This window comes from Durio zibethinus, chromosome 6, assembly GCF_047325235.1.
Source record: "Durio zibethinus cultivar Kanyao isolate XHJ-2024 chromosome 6, ASM4732523v1, whole genome shotgun sequence".
Classification (NCBI taxonomy): domain Eukaryota; kingdom Viridiplantae; phylum Streptophyta; class Magnoliopsida; order Malvales; family Malvaceae; genus Durio; species Durio zibethinus.
Genome location: NC_143167.1, coordinates 31821638 through 31832673, shown reverse-complemented (window position 1 = coordinate 31832673; position 11036 = coordinate 31821638). Strand labels below are relative to the sequence as shown.

The window sequence follows — 11036 nt, the reverse complement described above, 5'->3', positions numbered from 1 at the left end:
GTTTTTGGACCTCAGAACCAATTCTGTACTCAGTATTACACTGCCCAGGCTGCCACTTGTGATAACACCCACATTCATGACTCCTTTCATTAGTGTCATGCTTCCTGCATCTAGCTCTCTTCTTCATATATTTTTCAAGGGAATACATTTTTCCTATAATTTGTAATATTCATTCAGGATTGACAGCCACTCAACCAGGCTGGAGTGTCAAAACCCTCAAATTCTTGCATCCAAAAAATGAAGTATTCAGTCATAATTATGTTCATAATTGTTCAATAAAATCTGGGAGTATCCTGACTGACATGGTCAATAAATTAAGTTTACCCGCTTATGTCTGTCTTTTTCTTTTCACCTGAAGTAATGTAGTTGTTTATACACCAACCTGATCACTACTCCAAAATCACATACAGAAAAGTTTCATCACCTTGCAACCAACAGTAAGAAGAAGCTTACTACTTTTGGAAATCTTTAATGGCCGGTGCACTGCAATAGAGTCAGAAGAGAGAAGACCAAAGCCAATGATCTGAATCATGCAGCTTCAGTACTGATTGTTTGTCACATGCATTGCCCATACACAGATGATTCAGGTTACAACTTTGTTCCATTCATTAATTACATGAATAATAAGTGGGGCCTGAATAACCGAAATCAACTATTTCTCTTTGGTAATCTTGATATCAAACCAATATGTTAATTCACAAGCCGCTCATGTGCAAGCAGACTAGTGCAGGCTGTTGTTTATAAATACACACAGCCCATACAAAGAGGACATGCGGCTTAAAATCTACACATTCCTCACAAATATGGCAAGCGTGGGACCTGATCAAGATCTTTCTTCATTTATAATCATCATTACTCTTAAGTTTTCATGTTCTATCCATGTGATTGTATGCCAGTGTGGCATTAAGAAACTCGGTGTTCTCTCCACGAGCTCCATAATGCTGTCTCTGATGGTCTTCAGTTTTTTCTTTTGTAGGAATACGATTGCTATCTGCTGCTGAGTGAATTTAAGGCAGATGATGATCCTCAACAAACACATTGCCAGAAATGCATGGAATAGGGACTTTGCACTCCAATCGTTTTCAATAGTTTTATCCTATTGTCAAAATTTAGTCTAGTCATCTGTCCTCTACTTATCAAAGATATGTTAATCATGTCCAATTTATTATTGGTCATTCTACTTAAATCTCTAACTAATTAGATGAACCACATTTTATTTATCCACTGCGATTGCCTAGCTAACAATTAGACAATGTTTCCAGAAGCCTTTTCCAGAAACTAAACCTCAATTAATCTACAAAAATCATCATACCATTTATATGTTCCTGACCTTTCTGATGTGTGGGAAGGGAATGGAATAAGGGATGAAGATTAATGAAGATGATGTGCACAAATTTTCATATTACATTTTTTAAAAAGTACACGTGTCAATCTATGGTGAAAGTAGTAGACATGTCCGCTACTTTTTAGCAGAGGAAAGGATCTTTTCCCATAGAAGAAAATCCAACCGAATTGTCATGTAACAATCCCTCATCTTGCAACAATAGTTTTACAAAGAACAATGAACAGGATATTTATGCTTACATGCATACAAGGATCAGTGCCACCATAAAGCTTGTTTTCTTACTATTGCTGATTAAATGGCTAGCACCTAAGGGGGAGGTTTCTTGATCAGGATCACAGCTATGGCTAAACTCAGTACTGTCTGATTTAGAAAAGTGAGTTCTGCAACGAAAATGTGTCCTAAAAAAACAAAAACAAACTCAAAACATCTAAAAATTGCTAATTACAGTGAATTGCAAGCATAATTTGATGCCTTTATTTCCTTGAGCATGACAGCCACATAAATTCAGATCTTCACATCATGAAACATAAAAGCATGCACCAAACAAGTAAGGAACTTGTCTTTTCTTATTATTCCCATAAGTTGTAAAACATAAAGAATGTCTTACTCTATTATTTTTAGTATTTTCACAACGCCAGTCTTTTGCAGATAATTGTGAAAGGAATTTAAATGAAATTATTCCTAGAAATACAGCACTACAGACATTGGAGAGCTTTTCTCTTACCCTTTCCTTCTCTTGGGACTTAAAATGAAGTCATCATCATCATCAGTGTCATTGTTGATTCTTTTCTTGGCTTTTACATCTCCATTCTTTGAGGCCAGCTGCTGCTTCTGTGAACTCTCAGGTTTGCGACTTGGTTTTGAAGATTTAATTGGAGTGCCAGTCCGAAGTTGCTTCAGCCTTCTCTGCTTCTTTTCATATGCTTTTCTAGCTTTTTCAGGGGACAACAAGCCATGTTCCATCATCCTGCAAATCGAGCCATGTTACTTCTCTATTCACAAGTTAGAAATATAATATATCCACCAGAATCTTCATTAACGTAAGTTTAAAGAAGGAAAAACAAAAGGAGTGGCACATCTTTTACTCATGTATGCTTCATATATGTAGAGCCCTTTAACCAATTTATGCATAGGACCAAACTTCATGTCGTATCATTCATGTTGAAGGCAACCAAAATCCAAGAATACAGTTTACTAATGAGTAGTCTATCATAATATTTGCACATATCTTTCACAAACTAAAGACATAGAAAATGTTACATCCACATTACATTGGATCCAGGGAACCAAACTCAACTCAAATCAACTTTTAACTCAAACCAGTTGGAATCTGGTAGTTGAGCTCCATGTTTATCTAATATCTATTCTACATATCTAGCACCCAAGGAATTACAAGACCAAAAAGGATTACTATAACATTGTTGGACTGGAGAAAAAACATTGCTAACTTGAATATCATCCCCATAAAATGGTTAATCCAACAAAAAATTGGGCTTACGTTCAACAAACTGAAAAAGATTATATTAGAGAAGATGTTTGATTTATTGTATGCTGGATCCTGGGAATTAAAGGGGAAAAGGGAAAAGGAAAATTCCTTCCATAATTCATGTCTCAAGCTGCAACCGTAGTAATATGTTTATTTATCTGTGTGGGAAGTTCGCCCCAGAAAATATGAGGATAATATGTAGAGAGAAAGACTTCAAGTTTTGAAGTGGAAATAGGCCATCCCTTTGATTTTTAAGGCTAACAAGAATGAAGTAACTACACAGCAAAACCAAAAGCTCAGAAAAAATACTACAAACTTTAAAGAGCCAACGATCGGACAAATTCATTAATTGGGCTTAAATGACAGATCTTTGTTTAGATAGCAACAAGGGCAGAGTGAACCATCTTAGAAACAAGCCTGCCCAGAATACAGAAAGCCTTTCTATCGCGGGGACTTTCATGATGCCACATATTGTTCTAACACAAAGCTTGGAACCAGAACCTTTCTGGTCCCTGGAGCAATGCAATTTTTCTTCCTTGAGGATTTATGGAATTGGTACGTCACCAAGGCTATTTTCGTAAGCATAGATTGAGCCTTTCACAGAAAATATACCATTTAGGTGGTTATAGCTTTGATTCTCGGACGCAAGACCTGAGACCCAATCCATGTCTCTGTACAGCTTAAACAATGTTTTCTCTACTAAGATTAATATAATGATGAAAATTAAATGAATCTTTCTTATGTCAGAGAGTAAACCCTGCGGAAGCAAAAGTGGATAAGGTGTAGCAAAGTGCAACAACATAATTCTTCTGTTTAGATGTTAGTAAACAAAAGAGAAGTATGACAGTTGAAAGAGAATGCATATATCCAAGAGAACAGCCTCAGACTTGATTTAACATGATAAAGCTACTTTTAATATCGACTCTTCTTTTTAAAAGAGAGGAGAAGAATGCAGCCACAAGGCTTGACACTGGTCATTGTATTTCCAAGCAATGCTCTCATGGCCAGTGTAATAATCTCAAACAACTTTGTGTATATGTGGAACATGATCATAAACAAATGAGGTTCAGAGTCTACCTTTCCCGGGCTAGCAAACAACCACTACCTTCACATGTACCTTCACGTGTACCTGATTGTGTATATGTGGAACATAATCATAAACAAATGAGGTTCAGAGTCTATCTTTCCCGGGCTAGCAAACAACCACTACCTTCACATGTACCTGATTGGTCAGCCCTATCAGATAAGGCCAGCCATTTTTGTTTGCCATTTAAATGGAAACCATAAAAAATTTCTCCAACTACTACTTTAGGACCAATCAGTCTCCAATTTCCCTCTTTCACTATGGTGATACAATCTGTGAACATGAGAGGGCTGGCTAAACAATTAAGCATCAAGTCAGGATACTCTAGAAGCTTCCATTTGCTGCTAATATGGGGTAAAAACTTGAGCTTTATCTCAAGTTACCTCTCCAAATGACAGCCCTTTTGCTTCCTTGTTGCCCTTCTTTTCTCCTCCAGCCCTAATTTTCACCAGAGTACCACCAAAGAATTTGAATCCATTCTATAATCCAAATCATGTTAGAACAAAGGAAGCTAGAGATTTTGAATTTGAAAGAAAATCTTCTTCCTTCACAGGCAATTGAAATGCAAAACAGGATTGTCGATCAATCCAGAAGAGACATAAGAAGCACTTTCCTAGAGAAGGAATTGGCCTTTCTATGAGCACAAAAGAAAGAATCTTCCCTCTCTGTACCATGGAGAATGATAACCATCAATTTTGCTCTCAGCTATTTTAAAAAGCCTCTCACTGAGGAATCTAATAAAAAAAAAGAACTTCATACTACATTCCTCCTCACCAAAATGCCACTTCTCCCTCCCAAAACATTTAGATCGAATTTGGCCTGCTCACCCAGATCCCTTTGTAGTTTTGCTCAAAATCTCCTGTTCTCAGCATGGTCATTCAAACAAGTAGTAAAAATCATCATCACTTGAGTATGTGATACGGGAAAGAAGCAACACAACTATTTATCTTGCTATCTATTGTCACCTGTACCAAAAGTCAATTCTCTGGCACCAAAAAGCCAGTGAATATTACAGAAAAGTCCAAAATTTTAGTTCCTGATTAACCAGCATATTTTCTATCTAAGTTACCCATAATATTGCCATTTCTGTTCTCCAATACGATTGAGAAAACATTGGTTACGAACATAAATATCACGAGTTCTGCATGTTACATTGAGGTTATCCCTATTGCAGGGTAAAAAATATCAAATTATGCAGTTAAAAATATGTGAAGTTCACATTATGCAGATAATTAATTGCTTTCATTCAGATCAAACCAAGGAAAGCTTATTTCATAGTAATTATCCTAACCAAACAACTGTAAGCATCACATAAAAGAATTGAACTTCCACCATCAGAAGACAGAGGATGATTGCAACATGATCTTAACTCCACAAGGCATCAAGAAGATAGGTTTGAACTGAGAAACAAGCAACTGGTTCAAGGATACCCTTTCTAATGAATACAAATTTCCTACATTGTTAGTCAGGGAACCAGGGAATCTCCCCAACATATAAAACCTCAAACAGGTACTGCAAAAAAAACTCATGATCTAAGACTTGAGCAGTTAAACAAGTCCCAGATTCCAGAACTGCAGATTTTCAAATCACTGCCCTTTATAAAGTTAAATCATATGCAAGGAGTATTATTAGAAGAAGGAAGACTAACCAAAATTCTGCCATTTCACTTGTTGGTATCTGTTTCGACAAAGACTCATAAAATATTCGTAACGGCTCTCTCTGTAGAAAACAACATTGAGTAACATCAATTATTAGATATATGTTTCTGGACAAATGCAGAGATGTGAGATTATACGAGGACAACCTCTTCAGGAGGATCATGTTTCTGGCCAGGCAAAGTATAAACCTTCTTCTCCCTAACTTTAGTTTTTGTGGTTGTAGTGGTTTTTGATGAACTTGAACTTGTTTTCGATTTTACCTTCAACATTGATCGAAAATAGAAAAGGATGAAATTCATACATCTTGGGAGAAAAGAGAAAAAACTTTTAGATGTCCATACATAGATATAGAATACCAAATCTATCAATTCATCTCATATTAATTAAATTCATAGATCAAAAAAGCCATACCAGATCTATGAATTTACTACAGATAAGCAAACTAAACTTAGAAACTAAACAAATCACTGAAAAAAGTGAAACCCAAATCATCAAATTGAGAAACAATCAATAAAAAACCAAACAAATCTAAATTAATTTAATTTAACTAGGAAATCTGAGAGGGGCACCTCTGTTTTTGTTATAACAGTTGACACAGATTTTTGCTTGGAATCAACAGGCTGTTTGCTGGAGCCTTCAATCTTCTTCCTGTTCACAGCATCAAACTTTCCCTTTGAAGAACCATCTTGACCACTGGTCTTGACCTTAACTAAATTGGCTTTGGTCTCTGTGGTCATATCTACAAATTTTTTATCTTTCAAATTTCAATTCTTTGCCAATTTGCTAACCTGATCTAATCAAAATTCATTTTATCTTTAGATTCTTCTTCTTCTTCTTGCCTTCATTGAAGAATCTGTTTAATATCTATTGGCCTGTTAAATTATTAAATGTAAAAAAAAAAAAATAGAGAAAGGTTGAAACTTTAACTGGTTATTGCCGTTTAACAGCCTTTTAAGGTTGTCAATTCTCCACATGCACATGAACTCAAAAAGCAAAGTTTTTTATGTAATGCAGGCTGAACCCGATTAAGTGAAATTACATTATTACCCTTACGATACCTAGATGAATATGCCTGAAAGGTAGTTTGTTGTTGGTTGTTGGGGATGAAACAGTCACTTCAGACGATAATGTGATATATAACCTTCTTCACCTCTTTTCTTTTTCTTACCCTTTTTTTGTGTATTTACATATGTATCCTTTGCACTGACTTCCAGGTAACGGACGGTTGGGACACGTAATTGGATAGTGTTCTGTTGGGACACGTGGTGGGAAACCTCGCGTTTCACCGGAAAAAGAATCTTGTCAAAAAATTCAATGACCCAAAGCCGAGTCATTTTCCATTTGTGATGCGTAGAATTTGCTCCGCTTTTCATTTAGTTATTAAGAAAGAGTAGGTTGAGGGCTGAGGAAGAAACCAAAAAAAAAAAAAAAAATCCCAGTTTAACAGTTATGTCAACAAGTAAATCAACAATTAGATTTGCTCTGTTTTGACCTGTCAAGTGTTAATACATGTGATTAAAGACAAGTTTTGTCAAGTCAGAAGATGAAACAAAAATTTTATGCTGTTCCTACTTGGAAAACTCTATTATACCAAATGGAGTGAAGAATCATATGAAACAAATCGTACTTTACAGGCTCGGCATGCCAAAGAAAATGTTGTTGAACCATTTTCACCCTTTTATGCATCTCCATATAGCTCTTCTCCGAAATGGAAAGGAGTGTGTCCTTCAAGTTTGGAATATCCTTTTCCGGGATAAAAACAGCAAAGGACTCCCAGTTTAGAACCTCAAAAAGGGGTGGCACAAAGTTGTCAGATATTATAACCGGAACACACTCATAGAATATAGCTTCTACGACTCGTGGGCTGTTCACTTCATGACCTCTTGCACAGATGCAGAACTTACTGCTCTTCATATGCTCGATGTAGTTAGTGTTGCCCTTCACATGAGGCATGGGGCCAAAGATTTTCATGTCAGGGTCATTTCCCCAATAGTTCAACAAAATTGGTCTCACATAACCATGCATGTTCCCTGCAAAGAAAGCAAGGATATGCCTCTGGGAAGGAGGGTTGCCTCCCAGACTCTTCAGAGGATCCTTAGCTGAACGCACGTATGTTTCCGGAAGAGAAACATCCTTGCCTATGGTGAAGCCTACTCCGATATCAGCATTGCAGAGTGCTCTGATGCTGTTGAGCAAACGTCCCCTTGTTTCAGCTGGAGCCTGTGAACGTAGAGTTTCTTAGATATTAGATAGTTTCCATTTAAAAAGGGGGAATACAGATTAAAATGCAATGAGAAATAATCAGTCCATGTAGTTTACAATTGCAATGTAAGTAATACTGTGTGGTTTTAATGCTTGATTGGTCTCTCAACTTTCAGACAAGCGTAGATTTGAACATCAAAAAAATTTCCCACACTTTGTGGAATAGACTAGAATCAGAGTCAACTCTTAGAAAAGAGATGCTACACCTCAAAAAGAAAATGAGTGTAGAAGGTGATCATTAATTGTGTTATGAGAGGCGAACATCAAAACCATCATGTTTGAAGCAAACTTCATATCCCTTCAAATAGACATTTGTGCATAACAAAAACAGTACATTATGCAGATTATAAAAACTGGATTGTCTAGATACATTAGGTGCCAAGATGCCTCCTATAAGTATAACTTACGGTAATTTAAACAAGAACAGGAAAAGCATACCCAGTCATGACAAGCAACTACAAAATGATCTGCTCCACTGGTTCTGTTCCAGAAAGGATGTTTTGCCACAAGCATGTCGACATAGCTTCTCATGTACTGAATTAAGTTGCTTCGACTGTGTGAATGGTGTACATAAAGTGTTAATTCTAACAACCGTGAACTAAATGGCAAGTAAAATAAGTGAGCTTTTTGGGGGTCTTCAGTGACAAATTTTTTATTGGCTTCCAAGAGCTTTATGAACCATCCTTCAGATGCATATATTCCTTCCAGTATTCCTTGATGGAAAATGGGCTTCTCTCCCTCTTGATAGATGTAAACCTTGAGCATACTCTCCATAAGTTCATAACTCCTGCAACGTATGACATTCTTTTAATAATGAAACAAATACATTTTGTAACGTAATTGCGATCTTTAACATATAGGATTGACAAAGCTTGGCAATTGTACATCCTAGTCTTCAACAAAGTAACAAAGTGAGATAAATAAGGTTCTCTTATGCATTAGACAAAACAAAAATGAGTAAAAACAAATTAAATGGGAATCTCCAAGGTATACCTTTTAAACATGGAAACATTATGATACGGAGATGGGTAAAGTCCTGAATCATTTGTCATAACAGGTGCATACAAAATCTGTGATTTTGCAAAACTTACTTCCGGCAATACTTTTGACGACTGTGGTGGAGCCTACAAGCAATACATTTCAGGAACAAAAGTAAGTTTTAAAGAATTTGGCATCGACTTCAATGCAAAACTGATCAATTCAGATATAAGTCTATATATACCGCTGAATGGGGTGAAGCATAACTCTGCAGCAACAGATCATTCATCTCAGATATTGAGACAACAATCTTTGGTGGTTTCTTGGACTTCTTTTTAGGCTTCTTGGATCTTTTCTCCCTTACTGCAGGAACTGTATTTTCAGAATTAACATTTACGGATAGGGAAGGTGTGTTATTGAGGAAATAAGGATCTTTATCCTTTTTAACTGTAACTGTGGTATTTTTGCCAACTGATGATGTGTTCACAGATGACACATAGCTTTCTAACTTTGTATCTGGTGGAATGGATGGTGAAATCATTGGTGGAGATGCAGGCGATGCAAAATCACGACCAAAGCTTCCAATACTAGATGAAGAATTATAATCTCTAGTAATACTATGCTCAAAAGAAAAGTTCTGCTCGGGTGCTGCATGTAGGGCAGGACCATTTACTACATTGTCACCTTTATCCAACGTGGAGCTTATATTTGGTGCTATAAAATTGTCTGATGGAGATCCATTAAATGATAAACCAAAAGAAGTATTTGAACCTGCATTGCTTTCTGATACATAAACGTTCTTGGTATTTTTGTCTTTTTCTTCAGATTCATTTCCTTGAGCAGTTTCTTTGTCCATATTTGAAACCTCTGCACCATTTTCTGTCTCATTAACAGCGTAAGTACGAGTAGAGTTTAAACCATTTGAAAATGTGACATTATCAACCATCCCAGACTTTGATGACAACCCTCCAGTTGGAAAGCTCCCATTCTTGCCAGCAGCAAAGAAAGATGTAAAAACTTCAGTATATGGAAGCTCAAAATGTTGAACTCCTAAAACTAAAGCAAGTGTAATAGCCATCAGCAAGAGAAGTCTCCTGCTTTCCCCTGGACATAAGAGTCGAAAACTCCCATCCATGTCACCACAGAAGAACCTATTATCCAAATACAAGAGCAGTTACATTAGTTGGTGGCTTGCAACAGTAACTAAAAAACACGCATACAATGTGGCAAGTAAGATATCATGCGATTATAGGAAGTTCGAAGAAAAATGAGAGTTCACGTAAAATTAGATATCAAATTACAAGTATGAATAAGGTATTAAATGCAACAAACTATAAAGTAATTAAGAGGCAAATCTGCATTATGCTTTGGTAAGTTTGAGCAAAAGATTCTGATTTTAAGAATTCGGTCCCAAAATATAAAGCAAATAGGACAAAAGTAGTAATCGATAAGGGCAGGTGGCAACAAAACAAACAATGAAATGAAGAAACAGAAAAAAGAGTTATCCAACATAACCAGTTAAAGAAAAACAGTTTCCGCTTGCATGATAGTTAACAAATTGGGAAATTCATGAAAAAAGATGAGTGGATCTCAAGTGTCCCAAAAGAAAAAAAATCATTTCATGTAATTTACATGCATTTTCTTGGCAACCCAGAATGAAGAATAGCTAGAATAGAAAAGGGATATTTTCATTAGAACTCATATCATCAAAGATGAGCCAAGAAAATATAGCCAAAAGAAAATGCATTTAATATTTCTCCATGGGAGAAGAAATTTCCCAATTCAAAGAAATCAAGAAACATAAGTAAGAATTAAAACTTACATGCATATTTGGCGGGTAGTAATGAACCGACAAATGGGTTTTCTGGGAAAGAGTCGAAACTGCCGCTGATTCCTTGTAATAAGTAATATAATACAGGTTTTTATGTATCTGTGGGGCCCATTGAGGTTTGATTTGCGTGATAATGGGCTGAATTTTTAACGTTTATCCATGTGGGTTTTTCTGTTCTGTTTGTTTCGATGGAAAACGACGGAAAAGAAAATTCCCAATTTCAGTTTTCTTGTTATCTGCTTTTTATAATCAAAAGACGCACGCCAATTGATCAACACGTACAAGAAAACTATTTTTTTCCCCTTTTTTCATGTTTCCAAAGTCCAAGTGACTTTGCTTTTTCTTATTGTAAAGTTGCAACATGTGTCAGATGGAATAATGGAAGGTACGAT

The 11036-nt window shown here is 36.2% G+C and overlaps 2 protein-coding genes across 3 annotated transcripts; both read right to left on the bottom strand.

Moving 5' to 3' along the window:
- Positions 1–1893: 1893 nt before the first annotated feature.
- LOC111285884 (uncharacterized) lies at positions 1894–6544 on the bottom strand. The gene is made up of 4 exons (XM_022875534.2): positions 6143–6544; positions 5720–5833; positions 5564–5634; positions 1894–2312 (listed from the first exon to the last, which is right to left on the bottom strand). Exons 1-4 carry the CDS (start codon positions 6308–6310, stop codon positions 2066–2068), a joined length of 600 nt encoding a protein of 199 aa, XP_022731269.2. The 5' UTR covers positions 6311–6544; the 3' UTR covers positions 1894–2065.
- Positions 6545–7020: 476 nt separating this feature from the next.
- LOC111285416 (Exostosin family protein) lies at positions 7021–11006 on the bottom strand. 2 transcript variants are annotated; one of them, XM_089762946.1, is made up of 5 exons: positions 10636–11006; positions 9058–9964; positions 8829–8959; positions 8274–8622; positions 7021–7793 (listed from the first exon to the last, which is right to left on the bottom strand). In XM_089762946.1, coding segments are annotated over exons 1-5 (2052 nt in total). In that variant the 5' UTR covers positions 10638–11006; the 3' UTR covers positions 7021–7130. The 2 variants fall into 2 exon arrangements, with proteins under 2 accessions (XP_089619072.1, XP_089619073.1); XM_089762947.1 differs by lacking the exon at positions 10636–11006 and having other exon boundaries at positions 9058–10592.
- Between the last annotated feature and the right edge of the window lie 30 nt (positions 11007–11036).

Coding starts and splice junctions, on each gene's coding strand:
- LOC111285884 (XM_022875534.2), bottom strand. CDS start 6,310: ATGACCACAGAGACCAAAGCCAATTTAGTTAAGGTCAAGACCAGTGGT. Junction 5,834..6,142: donor CTGTTATAACAAAAACAGAG/GTGCCCCTCTCA, acceptor TCAATGTTGAAG/GTAAAATCGAAAACAAGTTC. Junction 5,635..5,719: donor AACATGATCCTCCTGAAGAG/GTTGTCCTCGTA, acceptor TGTTTTCTACAG/AGAGAGCCGTTACGAATATT.
- LOC111285416 (XM_089762946.1), bottom strand. Junction 8,960..9,057: donor ATGCTTCACCCCATTCAGCG/GTATATATAGAC, acceptor TATTGCTTGTAG/GCTCCACCACAGTCGTCAAA. Junction 7,794..8,273: donor TAGTTGCTTGTCATGACTGG/GTATGCTTTTCC, acceptor CTACGTTCACAG/GCTCCAGCTGAAACAAGGGG.